The sequence below is a fragment of the Miscanthus floridulus genome, chromosome 2, assembly GCF_019320115.1.
Source record: "Miscanthus floridulus cultivar M001 chromosome 2, ASM1932011v1, whole genome shotgun sequence".
Lineage (NCBI taxonomy): Eukaryota > Viridiplantae > Streptophyta > Magnoliopsida > Poales > Poaceae > Miscanthus > Miscanthus floridulus.
Genome location: NC_089581.1, coordinates 35,591,715 through 35,613,424, shown reverse-complemented (window position 1 = coordinate 35,613,424; position 21,710 = coordinate 35,591,715). Strand labels below are relative to the sequence as shown.

Genomic DNA, 21,710 nt, shown 5'->3' with positions numbered 1-21,710 from the left:
CCAGCCTTCCAGGGAAAACGAGAGCCGTATATTGCGGTGCAAGACTTGGGATCGATCATGCAGATAGATTGGATTATGTCGCGCGCGCCTGGTAATTCAACCCCTAAGCTGAAGCAACCATCCGGTCCAAGGCAGATCGTTTGTGGATATGGCGTCGTTAACCACGAGCCAGAGGCGGATCAAGTGTTCGTCAAGGCGAAACGAAACCGATCCAGCGATCGATGCGAATTTCTCCTCTACGTAGCTTGCAATCCCAGCCAGCCACGCATTTCGCAGGATCGATCTGTATATATACGTGACCACCGCGTGGCATTCGCCTCATCAGCAGATTAACCAGCTCGAGTAACCAACTGGTAGCACAGTCGTAAGCTCGATCGGCGCTCGAGACTTCACTGCGATAATAATGGCGATCGGCGGCGACGCGGGGCTCGTGGTGGTCGGCGACGGCGCCGGCGACGACAACATCATCCTGAACCCGGAGTTCGACGACGGGCTGGACAACTGGGCCGGGAACGGGTGCAAGATCGAGCTGCACGACTCGCTGGACGACGGCAAGGTGCTCCCGACCAACGGCAAGTACTTCGTGGCCGCCACGGGGCGGACCGACACGTGGAACGGCGTGCAGCAGGACGTCACGGCGCGCCTGCAGCGCAAGCTGCTCTACGAGGCCACGGCCACCGTGCGCCTCCACTCGGCCGGCGGCGGCGCCGTGGCACCGTGCGAGGTGCGCGCCACGCTCGGCGTGCAGACGGCCGACGGCAGGCAGCAGTACCTCGGCATCGGCAAGTAAGCTTAGTTAGTAATTCCTTCTCGCCGCCGAGGTCGTGAACGGTGCGTTTCGTTTCGCGTGTTCTGAGTTCTGACGGAGGAGCGGACTCGTGCCTTGCGTTTTCGTCTGGGGTGTGCAGGTCGCAAGTGTCGGACAAGGAGTGGGTGCAGCTGCAGGGGAAGATCCTGCTCAACAGCACGGTGGCCAAGGCGTCCATCTACATCGAAGGGCCGCCTGCCGGCGTCGACGTGCTGCTCGACAGCTTGGTGGTGAAGCACGCGCAGAAGGCACCGCCGGCGCCGGCACCGGACTTCGAGGTGATTGAGCACAGTGTCCTCGGATTTGAATTAACCACCACACCATGCATTTTACAGCACTGCATTTTCTGACGGACACGAGTTGCCCGGACAGTTCACTACAATCGACGTAGTGGCTGGTTGGTTTCTGGGTTGTTTGGGCTGGTTGGTGCTGGTTTATTGTGAGAGAAAAACATTATTCACTGATTGAATAAGCCTGACTGAAACCAACCAGCGAAGAGTGAATGTCTCTCGCGGCAAATCTGCTGCGATACGTGCATGTTTCTTCACGTTTCTCTGAATATGACATAGTACCGGTGTGTCAGATACTAAAACTGCCATGTCACTGTTCCGTTGGATGACGCAACGCAATCTACTTTGGTTGCTGCTGTGATGCAGAATCTTGAGTACGGCTCCAACATCATCCAGAACTGCAACCTGGACGACGGCCTCAACGGGTGGTTCCCGCTGGGCCCCTGCACGCTGTCCGTCCACGACGGCGGTCCGCGGGTGCTCCCGCCCATGGCGCAGGAGTCCCTGGCGCTGGACGACGAGCCGCTCAACGGCAAGCACATCCACGTCACCAACCGCACGCAGACGTGGATGGGCCCCGCGCAGATCATCACCGACAAGCTCACGCTCTACGCCACGTACCAGGTCTCCGCCTGGGTCCGCGTCGGCGCCCAGCAGGCCAGCGGCACCGGCGCGCCGCAGACCATCAACATTGCCTTCGCCGTCGACAGCCAGTGGATCAACGGCGGCCAGGTCCTGGCGCGCGACGAGCGCTGGTACGAGGTCGGCGGCGCGTTCCGCGTGGAGGCGAAGCCGGCGTCGCGCGTCATGGTGTATGTCCAGGGCCCCGACGCCGGCGTCGACCTCATGGTTGCGGGGCTCCAGGTGTTCCCCGTGGACCGGAAGGCCCGCGTCAAGCACCTGAAGCGGCTCGCCGACAAGGTACGCAAGCGGGACGTGGTGCTCCAGGTGACGGGCGCCGACGGGGCCGCCGTCAAGGACGCCGACGGCGTGGAGGTGCGCGTGCGCCAGGTGTCCAACAGCTTCCCGCTGGGCGCCTGCATCATGCGCACCAACATGGACAACGAGGACTTCGTCGACTTCCTCACCAAGAACTTCAACTGGGCGGTGTTCGGCAACGAGCTCAAGTGGTACTGGACGGAGCCGCAGCGCGGGCAGATGAACTACGCAGACGCCGATGACCTCCTCCGCCTCTGCTCTGACCACGGCATGTGCGTGCGCGGGCACTGCATCTTCTGGGAGGTGGACAACGCCGTGCAGCAGTGGGTGAAGACGCTGTCCACCGACGACCTGTCCGCCGCCGTGAGCAGCCGCATCAACGGGCTGCTCACCCGGTACAAGGGCAAGTTCAAGCACTACGACGTCAACAACGAGATGCTGCACGGGTCCTTCTATCAGGACAAGCTGGGCAAGGACATCCGCGCCGCCATGTTCAAGACGGCCAGCCAGCTCGACCCGGACGCGCTGCTCTTCGTCAACGACTACAACGTCGAGAGCATGTGCGACATCCGCGCCACGCCCGAGGCGTACATCCAGCAGATCATCGGGCTGCAGGAGCAGGGCGCGCCCGTGGGCGGCGTCGGCCTGCAGGGCCACGTCAGCAACCCGGTGGGGCCGGTGATCCGCTCCGTGCTCGACCGGCTCGCCGTGCTCGGCCTGCCACTCTGGTTCACGGAGGTGGACGTGTCGTCGGCGAACGAGCACGTGCGCGCCGACGACCTGGAGGTGATGCTGCGGGAGGCGTACGCGCACCCGGCCGTGGAGGGCGTCATACTCTGGGGGTTCTGGGAGCTCTTCATGAGCCGCGACGACGCGCACCTCGTCGACGCCGAGGGGCAGGTCAACGAGGCAGGCCGCCGGCTGCTGCAGCTCAAGCGCGAGTGGCTCACGCACTCGCACGGCCACGGCGACGAGAATGGCGAGTACAAGTTCCGCGGCCACCACGGCGAGTACCACGTCGACGTGACCACCCCCACCGGCAAGGTCTCCCAGACATTCACCGTCGACAAGGACGACGCGCCCCTGGTGCTGAACATTAAAGTGTGAGCACTACTGCGTGCACGTTCAAATCATATATGGCGGGAAATACGGTGTCTATGATGGCATCCTAGCTATAGTACACATTTGCACTATTTATTTTACGCCTATCAGCTAGCCTGCCCGGTAACTACTCTCGTGAGAGGAATAAGGATCTGATCAAATTCATCTATATGTATATTTATTATCGACTCGATCGTGGTATTTATATATGCACATCATGGCATCAAGCATGCTTTGGTCCCGTTTGCTTCACTGAAAAAATAAGCCGAAATAATATTCCGACTGATTTGTGGTGAGAGAAAAATACTTTTTTCGACTGAAAAAACAAGCTAAAAAATACGGATTATAAGACAAGCGAACATGACCTTTATGTATCACAAGTACACAACAAATACAAAAATGGGAATGAATGGCTACATTGTTTACTTTCTTATGTGTACTTAGCTTATAGTTCTTTTAATTCTCTGAATGAGATACTATACTCAATCATGCATTTTACCATTTTCCCCTTTGAAATGCACATGTATTTCTTGACTTCAAAATTGGTTGAACGTTTTGATAATAAGGGTTCTAAAAAATCTTTGGCTTCAATAGTAACATTCCCAGCATGTCAATATATATATATATATATATATATATATATATATATATATATATATATATATATATATATATATATATATATATAAAACTTATTTTCAAAGTTAAAACTTGTATAGTTATATACTTATCTTTATCTATGTTTTATAGACTTTAGTAATCAATTTATATATATACTTTTCTATCCCCATTTCTAGTTTTCACATTCGCATGCAACACCTACATGTGTGTTTGACATGTATTTAGTTAAAACTCTCCCATGCATGTTTTCATATATATTCAAACACAATACTCACAAATATAGATACTTTCTTATTCTTTGTCTTGTTGCGATATATAGATTTTAGTCACCAATTTCCTTATATATTTCCAATCGTATTCATATTTCCCCCTTCTCATGTTGCTTCCATGTGTGCTTAGTTGAAACCTTAGCTTCAATTATGTGTTGAAACATGCATACATTTATATGTGGTTTACATGGTGACACACATTATGCATGGATACCTTGTGCTATTTTTCCCTATATTAACAATGGCATCAGTAAGTACTTTTAGGAGCATATATATGAGCACTTAAGGAATGTATAATGACATGGCAATATATATATACAAATCTAGAGGTTAATTTCGGTTATCTTTAACAATAGCATGGTGGAGGGAATTTACTAATTTAGATGCAAATTATGAGGTTGCTCTAGATTATTTTCGTGATAGCATATATGGCAATTTAGATGATGATTAGGCCTTAGGTTATTTTTTTTGTAATTGCATAGCTAAGTAATTTAGATAAACATTATTAGAGTGTTATTTAGGCCGCTATTTTCAAATGGTTGATGTGGGAAATTTTTTAGACGAATCAATAAATCAACTATTATTTTTAATCATGATTAGAGAGTTTAGCAAAGGATGAAAGTTTATGATTTTTATAAAGGCTCGAAAATAAATTTCTAGTAACACTAAGGTTTGTTGGGTTTAGATATTGAGATTTTAGGAGTAGATTTATCCTGAAATAAAAGTAGGCAGTATTATTTTTTTTCTATAATTCCTAAATATATTAACAAACTGTAGTCGGCCACAATTTGTTTTTTTTTCAACTTTCACAATGTCATTATATTATCAAGATTTATTTGTGACGGAGTGGAGTATAAATATAAATTTAATTTGCTATTGAAAGAACTTTCATATTGCACATGGTAGTTTTTGTAGTTGCAAACAATGTATTGTAAGCTAGTGACATGCAATTAGGAATTCCCAAATCAAATTAGTTAAGAGCAATTAGTTCATTAAATATTTCATTTCTTTTGTGAATAATACTATAGTGTATATTCTGCCGTAATTATAGTGAAAATTATATATACATGGAAATTTCTACTCATCTATCTCGTAGCATTATACATAGATAGTGATTTCAGGAACTTTAGCATTCCATACGAAAAACTTTCATTCCCTTGGCTGCTTTATTTATGACTTTATAACATTCTAAATTTCTAAAGCATGAATTTCTTCCAATCCTAACAAAAAAATGTTATGAAAGGCGTCCTTATATGCAATAATATAATTGACCTATCTTTGGATGATATTTCTTTTTTATGATGAATATAACACTACCCAGATCAGGACATCACTTTGTTCAAAATCCCCCTTCACTGCCAGATTTTCAACCGGCAGTGGCATACCGGCAGTGGGATTCACATCACTGCTGGTACTCAGAACTGCCAGTGATGGGCAGGCAATACTGTCAGTTCGTGACACCAATCGGCAGTGTCAATTGAGCCAACACTGCCGGCTCGTGGCTCGAGCCGACAGTGATGCTCAAGCAAACACTGTCGGCTTCTAACTCGAGCCGACAGTGATGCTCAAGCAAACAATGTCGGCTTGTGGTTCGAGCAGACAATGATGCTCAAGCCAACACTGCTAGCTCGTGGCTCAAGCCGACAGTTATTCTCAAGCCAACACTGTCTGCTTGTGGCTCGAGCCGGCAGTGATGCTCAAGCCAACACTGCCGGCTTGAGCTTTGAACCGGCAGTGATGTCTTTTTCATATTTTATTGTTTTATATAATTTATTTTTTATTTTTTATGGAATCGGGTTTCGCTTTATATTTTCTACGTAGACGACAGGTCCATCATCATTAAACATTACAAATGTTATGGTTACAGTTCAAATGTACTTATGAAGCTCTCGATCCCTTGAAATAAAAAAGAAAATAGTCTAGCGAGCTGCTCTGGCCCGTACCGCGCCTTGTACTTCACGGACTATGCAATGGACAATTTTCCTTTTTTCCAAGCACTCCAATATGATGAAGGCTGCTAGCTCCGATGATAGTGATATGACCTCATTTCTAACAGCCTATTGTGTTTAAATTTCTTGCGCTGTCATTTAAAAAACTGGTTTCAAAAGGTAGAAATGTTAGAGAAATAAGTAGATTATTTTGTTGAATTAACAGATATAAATAAAATAGGGATTATACAAACTAAAGTATATGTCGCCTCCGATTTTACGTCGAGGTAGCAAAGCATTCCCCACATTACGTAGAACCCGCATTCATTGTTTCCTGCCGGCTGGTCTAGGATCTCCAATTGCATTGGTGCAACCTGAAATGGGACCTTCATCCCACCAACCATTCTTGCTCGGACACTATGCCACATTATAAAGTGTGAAAAAGAGGCAACATTAGAATATGCTATGTGCAATTAGAAAATAATATGTTATTAGGTTCCCTTACGCATTAAGCACTTCGACTAGGGGATCTAGCAAAGAAAGTGGCTTTTTCTTCGAGTCCCACACCTTGATACGATTTCTTTAATATCGACAACAATGAAGACAAAATAGTTGCTGCAATCACAAAACCCTAGTTAACGAATAATCGTAACTACAAAAAACAAGCATAAAAATAAAAGCAGAGAACACATACTCGTAGTTGTAGGTTAGAACTATTTCAGTTTTATTACTCATCTTGAAATTTTCTATAATGCCAGTCAGTGTCTCCGTCAGATCTTCCACTTTATTTCCATGCATACCTCCACATGTTCTCTAGTTGACTAGCTTGGGGTCCAAGAAAGACATATGAGCGTATTTTATTTTAAAGCAATGTTTTGCTACACACCTGCATAATTCATGGGAAATGTGCAGTCGTTAACTATTTGTGTATCGAGAGAGTAGTTAATTATAATATCATGCAAGTAGGGTACTTACATAGTCCACAACGTCAACATTTGTGTATCGAGATCACGTCTGAAACAAGTAATCCCAACCGACAAAGTGCTTCTCTTCATTAGGATAATGGAAAACATGCAGCGGACGAATAATATATTTGAAACTCGCCTGGTCCATCTCAAGTGCTTGGGCCATGTAATAATCATGCAAGTCACGTATATATGTTGTCAAATTTTTATACTCCTCCTCATCCACCAAGAAATTGCCTCTTTGAAACTGCATTACCGGTCTTGCTGTCTCATATGCTAGTGAATCATAATAGATGTTCGCAGCATCATCCCTGCTTAATCCAGGGTTATCTTCGACAATCTTGTTTATCTTCCTTTGATTTTCATGGTGTATTTCTTTAACTCTTAATTGATTGTGCTTACTCTCTGTTTGCCTATTGAATTCGGACTGCACCCTCCATTTAGGCAATGAGGCAAATAGATTCTAGAATCTATCTTTGTCTTCCTTGGAGGCTACTTCTGGCTTTTGTTGGTTCATCAAGGTTTTAACGCTGCCACTCATTGACCTTTTCTTTTTTTGTTGGTCCACTTTGTGAGCATTAATGACCGAATCTAAGGACCTTTTCTACGACTGTGAGAATGCCTTAGATCTTGTTTTGGGCTATTGTAGAGGAGGAGGAGGAGGACGAGAATTATGTTTTCTCAGGGGCACTAAAGAGGGAGGAGGAGTCTTCTCTTTTCATGGGGGTGATGGCAAGGAACTAGGGAAGGTAGTGTGATCTCCTCTGTTGGGAGATGGTAAGTGATCATCTCTGAGCGGCGAAGATTCACCGTCATGCTCATCATCATCTGAAGACAACTGGTGATCAAGCTTAATGAAGCGCTTGCGCCAGGCCATATGAGCGCCCTTGCTCTAAACAAGGCGTTGCCTGTCTTCCTATGTGGGGTAATCAATGTGCATCTTGTTATACTTCTTATCAAGTATAGTATCAATGCTGATGTGGGCATAGCCCGTTGGAATTGGGCGACCATTAATGATCCCATCTCCCGCAGGCTAGGCCTGGCCGACCACCACCTTATTAGTTGTCCATTGTTGATGGATGTACAGCCTGACATTGACGGGTTCGGTGATGTTGTCCACTGGATGAGGCACATTTGCCTTTTCATCATCGAGTGGGGTCGATCTGTAGCTACTGCGACCCCTGAAATGTGGGCTAAAGCTAGTCAAAAGAGGTTCTTGTGGTACTACTCCTGATCCCATGGACACCATAAGTACATTGAACCCTCTCATCAATCCGTTTTTCGAATTTGTCTTCTAGCACTTTTAGAACCCTCATATACTCTGCCTCTTGTGCCGCTCTATCCCTCGAGCGGCTCCGATAAGTGAAAGATTCTTCCTCAAATGCTATTTTCCAAGGAACAAGACCGGCTCCTCTAGTGCGACCAGGCTGCTTCTTGTGTCCGAGTGTTTGGGTGAGCACGTCATTCTCCCTATTAGTACTACGGGTCCCTTTCCTCACCTCATCATTTAACTCAGAGATCCTCTAGACGAGGTTGCTCATGGCTGGATTTGTGGAGCTAAAGCTCCTGTCCGGGGCATGGTGCACCCCCATCACCATATAGAAATATATCGATTTGGTCTCCCAATTGGCAGTCTTTGGCTCAATTCCAAGGCGTTCCACCTCCTCAAGTTCCCTTTCAAATGCATCCATCTTACTGGCATAGCCACGAGAGTCAAGTTTATGAGGATTCATCGCTTTAAACGAGTTCTCCTTATTCTTCCTGCTCAGTTCCAAGTACTCCTCAGATTGCCTGTATTGCTTGAATTTCTGCCAGAAGTCCTTCTGCTTGGCATACTCTCCACCATCCCAATTTGGCTATTTATCCTTGAGGATAAATTTCTTGTACAATGTCCTCTTGAAAGTCTTGAAGCATGTCCCCATGATTTCTTTTGCTTTTTTCTTGACTTGCTCCTTGTCATAGTCCTGTGGGAAAGTGAAATACTATAGGATCCATTTCTTCCATATGTCAGTTTTGAGAACCCTCCATGGGTCATCATCTTTCCCAATCCACTTCCTATACTTAATCGGGATGTAGTCCCTTACAAGTGCCCCGATGATAGTCTTGTATTTGGTGGTAGCTTTTTAGGTGCGAGCGACTCACCGACTTGGTCAAACTCAGTGATGTGCCAGTGTGCATTCCTACCAGTAGGAAGCTATGACACACCTCGCTTGGTTCTAGCCTTGCTGCTACCCGAACCATCTGGCTGCTCGGTTGGCTCAACCTCTTGCTGGAGACACCAAGTAAGCTAATAGACTCTCAATCAATTAGCGTGTGTGGCTAACTAGTCACAAGATATCTAAGTTACCTGGTCATCTTAGTCATCTTGATCTAGCTCTAGAAGAGTGGTAGGGGTCCATGGTACCTCGTTCTCACCATTCTGATTGTTACCGCCACCGTTTTGTTGGATCATGCTGCTCTCGTGTCCCACCAATATCAGCCGCTTCTTGTTGCCTATTAGTTCTTGGGCGATGGGTTAACGGGCGACGATAAGTCATGGCTGTGACATGATCATGGTCAGTTTTGGTTGCGTACAACTACTAGTAGCATTTGTGCATATATATATATCACCCAACTAATAGAGATTTAATGCAAAGTCTAATAATAAGTCCACAAATAGTTCATGTACAACAAATGCATTGTTTGATTGGGTCCATACAATAAAGTCCACCTACTGTTCTACGAAACAGAGCCGGCATCAACTTCTAAATAAGAAAAGCAATGACCATAGCCATAAATAAAAGCATGGCATCTTTCCAAGACCAAGGACCAATTCTCCTAATCTTCATATCTCCGGCGGGTGGCTGCTCTTCAATCTCCACTGCCGGTGGATGGCCATGGTTTGCACTCATTGGATCATAGTAGGCCCTCAAAGCTTCAGCATTTGTGTTGTATTTTTTTGTAACAATTACCTAGGTATCGATTGACTTGAGCATAACAATCTTCCCAGGTAAGGTAGATCCCAGTCATCCGACCAACATGCACTACATACCATGCCATGGTTTGCCTATACATGTAACCAAATTATGTTGATAGTGCTATATCATTCAAACATGTTGTAGACTAAGTTTAGTGTATCAAGCAAAGTTGTAGACTATATTCAAATATTCAAACTTCAATTTGCAACACATTTAGCTAGGCTTCATCCCATGCATATTGGACATGAAAGTATAATGGTAATTGGCAGTACATATAAGATATAAGAAAACAAATATGGAGAGACCATGTTCGACTGTCTTCCAGTAAATCATCTTGTAAGTGACCTATGTTGAATATTTTTCTCTAGACTACTTTGTTCATTCCTTTTCTAATACCTTTGCATTGAAAAGATCCGTGTATAGGTGCTGCCATGCTATGTTAATTTGCTATTTATGAGGAACTTTAATTAATTTATTCATTTGCTAGCAATTTTCGGAAGATTCTACAACCTAGCAAATTAGCAATTCATGAATACATACAGCAGAGCCCGTCCAAATGGCAGACAGTAACAGTACGCAGAGCACGGTGAAGCGGGTTAGCGTCGTTTACCTCATGGAGAAGAGCCTGTCCGAAGTGATGGTGACCTTGGTTGTCTCACGTCGAGGAAGACGAGGGCGCAGGTGGCGGCGGTGCTCCGGCAACGTCGAGAAAGATGAGGCCGCTGGTGTGCCAGGGATGGCGTCGGGCATTGAAGAAGAGGATGGCACGACGGCTATAGACGGCGGCGCGAGTGGCGGTGCAGCTCTTGTATTTGGTCTAAAAAGTAATAAAATAGGGAAGAACTGTCTTCTAAGTCTGACGCCACATATTGCATTGCTAGGTGTGAAATCATCTAGGACAATATTTGTATGACAGAATGTAGCACCATGGCAATTGGCAACAATACACTAAAGTGGATGCATTAAAATTTAAAATAAAAATGCAGACAGTTAAAACAGACATCATATTATCCTATATACTTGACTAAACTCCAATCTGGATTATTTATGTTTTCATCTACTGCAATTAGCAGAATCATGCATGGCCAGCCTTGCATTGATGATTCTTGGAGCCCTGAGAGTAGCTAGAAGCAAGCTGCAAGGTTTTTGGAAGTGTCTAAGCACACTTTTTTTAAAAAAATGTATGAAACTTGAATTAGCACAAGAAAACGACCTATGCAATTTTTGCGGCTCCCTATTTGGCATTCTGCATACCAGGTGACTAAGCCAATACCATAGAAGATTGCAAAGTCCCCTACTTGATTATTGACTTATTGTTGTGGCGTTGAAGAACAGGATGGCGCGACGGCTACGGACGGCGGCGCGGGTGACGGTGGAGCTCTGTCGGCGTCGAGGAAGACGACGACGCGGGCGTGGCTGGGACGGCAGTGATGGTTAGTGGCAAACCGTCGAACACCTAAGGAGCGCAGTGAGGGAGGCGCTCACCGTGTAGCGTGGTGATGCCACTGTCCGCGCGCTCCATCAAATCCAAGCTGTGGGAGGGGGCGTGGAGGACCGTGGGGTGGGGGACACCGGCATGGACGACCGCTGGATGAGGGACGCTAGGGTGGAGGACCATGGGGTGGGGGACGCTGGGGTGGAGGACGGCGTCATGGGTCTTCCTTGCTGGCCTGGGCCGCATGGGGACGCGCGTACGTCGGTGTTGAAGAAGAGGAGGGCACTCGGGCTGCAGATGGCGGCGCGCGGGGCGGCAGTGCTCCATTGGCTTGGAGGAAATGGATGACACGGGCTTCAAATGACTTAGAAAATTTTGAGCCCACGCCACCAGCATATATACTCATGGCACATCACTGCCAATTCCAGAGGCAAACCGACAGTGATGACATAGCATCACTACCGGTGCAAAATCCAACCCGGCAGTGATGTGCACTACCACAGTGGGGTGGAGCATAATGTTAAAAAGATAAAAATAACCTAAGCTAACGAATTCCCAATCCTAGCGCAGCGGTTAAGGCCGCGTACTCATGACCATGCGACCCGCGTTCGAATCCCAGGTGGGCCAAACTTTTTTTCTTTTAATTGAGACCCGGGTTCGAACCTTAGGTGGGGCAATTGTTTTAGTTTTGTTTTATTTTTGAATATAAACTAATTACACTATAACTACATAAAAAATAAAAAACTAAGCCTAACACAAATACTATCCTATCACAGCGGTTAAGGCACTAAGCTCTGGAGCCCAAGACCCCACTTTGTACCCGGGGCATAATTTTTTGAATTTTTTTAAAAATATATCTATCACTGTCGGTTTTCTTTTCAAAAAGAAATCGACAGTGGTAGTTGTCATCACTGTCGGTTTCTGCCCATCATTGTCGGTTTTTTTAAGGCGACAGTGATGATTATATATATCAGTTTCTGTCCATCACTGTCGATTTTTTAAGCCGATAGTGATGATTATATATATATTTTTTCTTTTTTAAACTAAATAAATTCACACATTTATATTCCTATTGCACCTATGTCTAAATGACTTCAATTTTTTTTGCAAGCATGTACATCCAAATTATGGCCCCACACAAGATCTTAGATTTTTTTGATTATTTTCTTTATTATTATATTTTTCTTTATGCTAAACGGGACAAAAGAGGCCCAATTACATGTTTAGCACACTAGAATTTTGCAGCCATCTCGACCAAAAATTGGTCCCTAGGGCATATAAGACCCTGTGGAAAAGTTTGGGACCATTCTAGATTGTTTTGGGTAGGCTCAGTTCAACCTCTAATTAATCGATGATGTCACATGGAAATTTAATTAACCAGCAGAAAGTACCAAACCATCTCAACAAAATCCCAAACTTGGTGGTTCCTTCACCCGTGGCACATGCAAGACTGAGAAAAAGTTTGAGACCAATACGATATCGGAATGCGTATGAACCACATAAACCTTGGGAATCTAGGTGTTTAGTCATTGTAACATGAGACAACATCTATAGGTTTGTGAAGCAGGTATATACCGCCTATGTCTAAATGGGATTAAAAAAATTGCTAGCATGTACACCCAAATTATGACCCCACACAAGATCTTAGGGTTTTCTGATTATTTTCTTTATTATTATATTTTTCTTCATGCTAAACGGGACAATAGAGGCCTAATTACATGTTGAACACACTTGAATTTTACATCCACCTCGATCAAAAATTAGTCCCTAGAGCATATAAGACCCCATGGAAAAATTTGGCACCATTCCAAATTGTTTTAGATAGGCCCAGTTCAACCTCTAATTAACCGGTGATATCGCGCAGAAATTTAATTAAATCGGAGAAAGTATCAAACCATCTCAGAAAAATCCCAAACTTGGTGTTTCATTCACCCGTGGCACGTGTAAGTCTGAGAAAAAGTTTGAGACCAATACGACACTGGAATTTAGAGTTCTTGTTCCACAGCACATGAATCACATGACAAACACAAGCCGAATTAAAATTAAACCTAAACAAATACTAATTCGGGGGTAGATGCGCAGCACCATATATTTGCATCTAAGCATGGTAATTGATGTCATGGATTTTGTAACCACAACCATCGATGAAGGCCAACGCCCATACGATTATACTCTCTCGTGCCTCAAAAGACGAGTGACATGGTCGTTCATAGATGTAACCTACTGAACGACCATTGGCCCTGTTAGTAAATCTTATACAGAACTAGCATCCTGTAGTAGTGTGCTGGCCGAGGTTCCTAGTATAGTACTCCCAGTCCTACCCGAGTCTCTCCGTAGTTTAGTCTAGAATGGTCGACAAGCCCAATGCAGCATAGGTAATGTCATGGAGCACCATCTGCAAGTGGGCAAAAAAAGAGAGAGATCGTTATTACAATAACAATACAATAAATAACCATGACTCAGGTATCATTGACGTTGACTTTACCACATCCATTTGGTTGTAGCTCATCTAGTATTCGCTTACTTACGAAACGGGGACATCACCAGCACGCAAAGCTTCTATCTTGAAGTGCAAGAAATTGAGCACCTGATAGCAAATGTGCTGAAGTACCACCAAACAGTTGTGCAAGGCAGAGAACTAGGTGCTTCTCCTGCTAGGCACCAATGATCCTATCCATCACATAAATTCTTGATGCCTTGATGGTAGCCTCAAAGGGATGTAGAAGCTTAGTTCACACGTCCAAGTTTTGACCATCATCATCAGATGTCGTGTTCTCAACGATGTCCGACACCATGAGCAAGCTAAGTGCTGCTTGTAGCCACTCTATCGGGGCTATCGTCTACGACATATGCAACAATGGTATTATTTAAATGAATCCATACATATTATGAAACAACACTTATTACAGAATTTAAACTATAATTATTAATTAATTAGCATCCAAAAATAAGATGTTGAAAATATTTCATACGATAGCTGGAATGGGGTGGTTTGGAATGACCACATCAGGATCGAATGGATCATCGCCAAGGTGGAAACCTGGTTCTTGTGGTGGAGGTTCGTTCATCCCACAAGAAATATGACTATAAATATATATTTCATTATATAAAATGTGCCAAGTAAAATGTAGCAAACTAAATAAATATAGATTGATGCATATATATACATAGCTAGAATATGGAAGAGGAGAATATATATATTGCATTGTACCTAATAAAATTCAAGAAATATGAATAGAAAAATATATATTACATTATATAAAATATGCCAAGTATCGCAAACTAAATAAATATAGATCGACGATGCATATATACATAGCTACAACGTGAGAGAGGAGAATATATATACCTGCAATGAAATATTCAGAAGCCATGACCACGTAGAGTGAAAAGAGTGAGAAGTGAGAGTACATGAAACTGAGAAATGAGAGTAAAGTGAGGGTGTGTGCGTGTGTATGTTCTAGGTTCCTTTTTATAGGGGGCAGACACATCACTGCCAATTTGAAAACAAAACCTACACTGATGGTGTCCATCACTGTCGGTTTTGTAAGAAACCCGACAGTGATGTGGCTGACAACACGTACTTCTATGCATGCATGCATGCATGCAATAATAAAGGTCATTACTTAAAAATAATAATAATCCAGTGATCTTTATTTAATGCTCAAATAATGTCCCAAAATTTCGTATCAATTGCATAATTTCATATATGGGTACAAAAACATCGTTGTCCACCCAAAAAACGCTAGATAATTAATTATTAGGGCACCATATATATGTAAAATATCCATACATGCATTGCCATTTGAAGAGGCAAACATCAATATATATATTTCGGTTATAGAAATACAACATAAAATAACAAAAATCTTGAAATAAAATTACATATACGATAACAAAGACATGACACTAAAATTAAATATACGATAACAAAAACCTATTTTCATCTAGGTTAATGTTACAATCGAAGTGTACAAACACATTATAAAATAACCACCTCAGAAGCATTCTTCTACAACCCAGGTAGGGTCAAATAGCCGCCAGAGAATGCCAGAGATGGATGACAAGCTACACCTTTGGAAGACAAGCGGAGAGGTTGTCTCTCCGGACTGACAATCTAGAGCACACGGGACAGTTGCTGAGCAGCGATGAATCCATGCTGCTCTGGTCATATAGTCCAGAGCACACCGGATAGGATGACTCTGTCAACCTCATGGTGTCTCCAAGCTTCAGCGCTACTCTATCTTTAGAAACATTCTTCTAGTACATTCTGTGTGCACCATCCTTGCAAATGACCACGCTTATTGAAATTTGTATGTAGAGGGCTTTCTCCCATAGTTAGGCCATAGATGTGTATACTATCTAGAGAGAATGAAGTGAGAAATAAGCAGCAAGAGGGTGGCAAGACTTGGCTGTTGAGAGGCTAGCTCCCGGCCGAGGGCCATTTTATATGGGCTAGCAGTCGTGGTAAGTTTTTGTTTTTGAACTAAAGCTATCGGGGTAGGTGGGAGCAGTGCTCCTGCTATGGTGGTCTGTGGGAGCACTGCAGGCCCATCAGGAGCATCTTTAGATCACTGTCAGTTTTAGTTAAAAACTAATAGTGAAGGTGCTCATCTACGCCGGTTTTGGGAACCAGCAGTGATACCTTGTATCACTATCAGTTTTTAAACCGAAACCGACAGTGATGGACCCTACCATGCTGCAATGCTACTGTTGGGCTGCCTGCTGTCGCAGCTTTTTTTTAAAAAAAATAAAAATTTTGTCCCATCACTAGGATTCAAACCCATGTCTCGGGGTACATAGTTTAGTGGCTTAACCACTGCGCTAGGATAGGGAGTTCAGTTGGTTTTGTTTTATTTTATGTTTTATCCTATGCGTAATATTAATTAATAAAAACAAACATAAAAAAGTTTGGCCCCCTGGGCTCGAGCATGGGTCTCAGGGTCTAGAGTGCGTGGCCTTAACCGCTGCGGTAGTATAGGGAGTTCAATTAGATTGTTTTATTGTTTTATCCTGCGCTAACACACTATTAATTAATAAAACAAAACACAAAAAGTGTGTCCCGCTTGGGGCTCGAGCACAGGTCTTAAGGTCCAAAGTACGCGGCCTTAACTGCTGCGGTAGTATTGAGAGTTTAGTTAGTTTGATTTTATTTTTTGTTTTATCCCGTCCTAACACACTATTAATTAATAAGACAGGAAAATATACTCGAAATTAGTTTATATTCTATTTTGTTTTGTTTAGACACAATATTAAAAGTTTTGTTTAATTTTCTTTTATTTAGACCGGGATTGGTTTTGTTTTTTCTTTTATTCGTTTATTGTTTATAAATACAGTTAGTTTATATTCTAAAATAACACAAAAATTTGCGCCTTGATTATTTAATTCTATGATAATTAATTAATGGTCTATAATTATCAAATAATAGTGTTTGTGAACATCATCTCAATATTTTATTACATAATCAATAATTAAATTATAGAGATGCACACAAAATATAAATTAGATATTCAGTGCGAATTACTGATACAACGTCTGAATAATGATTATATAGTTAATAATAATCTAACTATCTTCATTGGCTCCAACAATGAGGGCCTCATTGTGATCATGCTAGATGTAAGCAGGTTCGTCACCCTCTTCAAGGATAGGTAGGGGTATGTTCGCCCCGAATGTAGGCATTTTCTAATAGCCTCTATAGTCTTTTTCGTCCATCGCTCCATCAACACCGACAATCTTTCTTTTTCCTTCCAGGACTACTTTTAGCTTTGCTTTTGTTTTGTCATCCCCTGCATAGAAGATTTGCATAACGTCTTTTGTAAGGACGAATGGGTCATCTCTGTATGCGGTCTTGATGAGATCAATAATAGTGAACCCTTCTCTGTCGGTGGTGATTTCCTCGAGCCGGACCCACTGGCAGCGAAAAAGAGCTATCTTCAATCGACCGTAGTCTAGCTCCCATATCTCCTCTATGAAACCATAGTACATCTCCTGCACATTGCCGTTTTCATCGTGAGCATCGAAACAAACACCACTGTTTTGGTATGTGCTCTTTCCATTATGCTTTTTGTTTAAAATGTAAATCCATTGATCTCATACCCTTGGTACTTAAGCAATGTACTCGAAGGTCCCTTGGCTAAGATATCCAGATGATTACCCAACATTGTTCCAATCAAGCGGCATCGCAACCAGCTGACAAATTCCTCCTTATGTTTTTTATGAAGCTAAGCCTACGACCTGCTTGGATATAAAGTTTGCAGTAATTGCCTATGCTTATCAATGTATGGCATCACATCCTCTGCTTGCTGGAGAACAGCGAACTGTGCCTCTCTGAAAGAAACAGGGTCGTCTACTATGATAGATTTCTCCCTGATCGTTCCTTTGCCACCTAGTCTTCTCTCGTGATGAGATTCAAGAACTCTGACCCTATTAATGTCTAGATAATATATGCAGAACTCAATGTCCTCCTCCGTTGACCATCCTTCAACCATGCCCCCTTCTGGCCTGAATCTGTTCCTAACATACCTTCTAAAAACTTTCATCAACCTTTCAAAAGGAAACATCTGATGCAGGTACACTGGGCCAAGGGCTCTAATTTGGTCAACAAGATGAACGAGCAGATGCATTGAGATATCAAAGTAAGTCAATGGAAAATGCATCTCAAGCCTAAAGAGAGTTTTGACTATATCTCACTGCAGCTGGTCTAGCGTGGATACATCAATGACCTTTTTTGAGATCACGTTGAAGAACGAGCATAGCTTTATGATTGGGGCGCCGACCTTTGGGGGAGGATACCACGTAGGACAACAGGGAGTAGCTAAGTCATAATGACGTGACAGTCATGGGCCTTCATACAACCATAGTTGAACTTGAGTTCTCTCATGTTCACTAGTCTCTTCGGGTTCGCACAGTAGCCCGTCAGGACTTTGAGTTCATTGAAGAAAGAAAAAGCGCACCCTTTTCTTCCTTCTTCAAGGTCCACGATGCAACTGGAAGTTCAAACTGGCCATCCTCTAGCTCCATGGGATACAACTCCTCCTGATTCCCATGTGTTACATGTCCAAAGCATGTGGCTAGTGAATCCTTCGATGTCCCCCCGGTGTCCATTAAGGTGTTAAGCATGTTACCACACACATTTTTAGTAATATGCATGGGGATCAAGACAGTGGCGTACACTCAACACTGGCCAGTAAGGTTGTTTCTAGAAAACCGATTTTTTCTTCCAGACGCTCCCATTAGGTGCTACTACTGCATTGTGCCCCTTCCCAAGGACAGCCTCTAGTTTGTTGACTTCTTGAAGTATCGCATGCCCGTCTCGATATTTTGAAGGTAAGCGTTTCTCAATAGTCCCGTCAAAATCTTTCATGTTTCTACGGTAAGGGTGATTCTTAGGTAAGAACCTACGGTGTCCCATATAAACTATCTTTGAGTTCTTTGGCACATGTATCGCATCGGTGTCGCCCAAGCACTTGACACATCCAGTGACATGTTCCTTTTGTCTTCTCTCTGGACAAGCAACCTTGACCTGGTAGGTTGGTGATTGTATCAATAAGTACAGCCTTGATTGTGACATGTTCCTTTTTGTACTCATCCCAAATATCCTCCACACCCTTTTTAAACATCTCCACTAGTTCATCGATCATTGGTTCTAGAAATACATCGATGTTATTCCTAGGTTATCTTGGCCCTTAAATCAGTAGTGGCATCTGGATGTACAACCAGATCATACAGAGCCAAGGTGGAAGGTTGTATATACAGAGCATCACTGGCCAGGTGCTATGATTGCTTCTAACCTGGTCGAAAGGATTCATCCCATCTATGCTCAAACCAAACCAAAGGTGCCTTACCTCTCTACCGATGTTCTTATAAAACATGGTATTGACTGTCCTCCGATCCTTCCCATCAGTAGGGTGCCCCATCATTGTATCTTTCTTACGCTCTTTATCATGCCAGCACAACAGCTTGGCTGACTTTGCATATACAAACAGCCTATGCACCCGGGGAGCTACAGAGAAATACCAAACGACCTTTATGAGACCTCCTCTGGTCTTGGTATCCTCATCTGACAGCCCTTGTACCATGGAGCTTCACACTTGGGGCACGCAATCAAGTCTTTGTATTCGTCTCTATGGTACAATATGCAATCATTGGAACATGCGTGGATTTTATCAACCTCGAGGCGATGGGGCAGATCATTTGCTTGGCCATGTATGTCTTTTCTAGCAACTCGTTTTTTTATGGGAGCATTTTCCTTATTATACCTAACAACTGATCGAAGCCTTTATCGCTCAATCCGTTTATTGATTTGAACTCTAACAACCTGATGTCAGCTTTCAATTTGCTCATTGGACAATTCTTATACAATGGTGTTTTGCTATCTTGTCTTATTTTCTCTAGCTTTCTCAGCTAGCTTTCACTAAGACAACCGGTCTCTATATTACGTAGCAGCTGAGAAATGCCATCGTTATCCTCAATGTCATTAGCTAGTGTGTTTCTAAACATGTCATTAACTGTGGCCATAGGTTCCGTGTTGACAGCGGGTTCCTCGTTAGCATCGTGGATGGCTACGTCAGGCATGGCCACATCATCATCATTTTCCTGCAGAACATTCACACCAACCTCACCATGCATAGTCTATTCGTACAAACTCAATTTGAGCCTATTTTCTTTGATTCATGCAATATTTGCATGGGCAGAAGACATGGTTCTTATTCCCAGAATGAGCTTTGGCATCGGTGAGAAACTTGTCGACGCCAACCATGTACCGCTTGTCCGTTTAGGACCCATACATCCACTCTTGATCCATCTCTGCACAACAAAATATTGAGACAGTAATTACAAAGAAATTAATAACAAGTGGAGCTTCATGAACAACAATTATTGCTCAAAACAATAATTTATTCTACACTTATTTAATTTAGTCACTCCATTTTTGAAAAACATTATTGTACACTAATTATTGGAATATTGAAATTGATAGCCTCAGCCATACAAATTGAAATAGTAGCACCATTAAAAAACAATTATTTCACAATAATAAAGAACAACTATTCTACTCCATACTATATAAAAATGGAGAGACTAATTAAAAAAACACTAAAATTAGAGATATGATCATGAACAACAATGTAGCTCCAAACAATATGTTGGTAGGTGGCACATGGATTAATTTACTTACTAAAATTGTAAAAGAATCTACTCTACTCCTATTAAGAACTAATTATAGCATCACATACTAACAATGATCTTGACCACCATGTAATTAGCTAGAAATTTAAATGTGTTCAAAGACACCAACCTTTTGGACGATGGATTCACCACAATTTGCTTGCAAGTCTTGCACAAAGTCCAATTGAAAAAGTTCTCTCTAGAATGGAAAAAGAACTAGAATGAAAATCGAGCAATGTAGCCATCAAAACAACGCTAATTAAGCAACAAAATCAAAGGAATGGATGCTTGTTACTAACCTTAAAGCAAGAAGATCAAGCCATTCTTCCAAATCCAAAAGCTAGCTTCATGGTGAAGAGCAGTCGCAACAATGGAGGGAGCGGCCCAAATATGCGTCTCTATGCTCGGGATGGAAGAGAGGAGGAAGGAGAGGACGGCGCCAGCTTTTTATACTGTGATGTTATCACCGTCGGTTTTTGTCTAAAACCGACAGTGATAGCCCAACATCACTGACGGTTCTTGGCTAGAACCGACAGTGATAAGTAGACGTCAAGCCACTACCGGTGCAAGCCCTAAACCGGCAGTGATATGGACCTTCACTGCCGGTTTTGGCTCAGCCTCAATCATTTTCTAATTTTCAAGCTCAGAACACTCTAATCCGGCAGTGATGAGGCCGATAGTGATGTCCAGATCTATAGTAGTATAAGAAAAAAGAGCATACAATTTTTTAACATGAAAAAAGAAGCTCCTACGAATCTTTTAACATGAAAAACACTATAACGTACGTGCATAAAATGTAATAAGCGCAATGGTTTTAAACCTGGTGGGTGCATATCCTCATACCCCATGACTCTCTACCACCATACTAAGATGTGTTTTAATTTGTTCCTTTGTTTATGAATATTTTGTTGACACTTAAAATGATGTGATGAGTATATTTTTTTATCTCAAAAGGGCTTAACTTGAGTACTTCCATGACAATACCACCACCGGACTGAAGACATGCTTTACTTATTTATGAACCTTTTTGTTTTGCTGATATAAAAATGGAACGCATATACTCATCTCATATAGTTTAGTACTTTCACAAAACAAAGAATGCATGTCTAAGAAATTTTGGAATTTGGAAAATCATTTGACTGGGTGTTCTTTACTTTCTATACTTTTTTTGTGTGTGTCCAGTACGTAGTCGCTTCAAGCCTTGCATTGTCTGAACACCAGCAACTTCT

General features: G+C 43.1%; 1 protein-coding gene across 1 annotated transcript; it reads left to right on the top strand.

Moving 5' to 3' along the window:
* The first annotated feature begins 403 nt into the window (after positions 1-403).
* Positions 404-3,394, top strand: LOC136538440 (endo-1,4-beta-xylanase 1-like). Its single transcript, XM_066530412.1, has 3 exons — positions 404-786; positions 909-1,086; positions 1,465-3,394. The coding sequence occupies exons 1-3, from the start codon at positions 404-406 to the stop codon at positions 3,142-3,144; spliced, it is 2,241 nt and encodes a 746-aa protein (XP_066386509.1). The 3' UTR covers positions 3,145-3,394.
* The last annotated feature ends 18,316 nt before the right edge of the window (positions 3,395-21,710 follow it).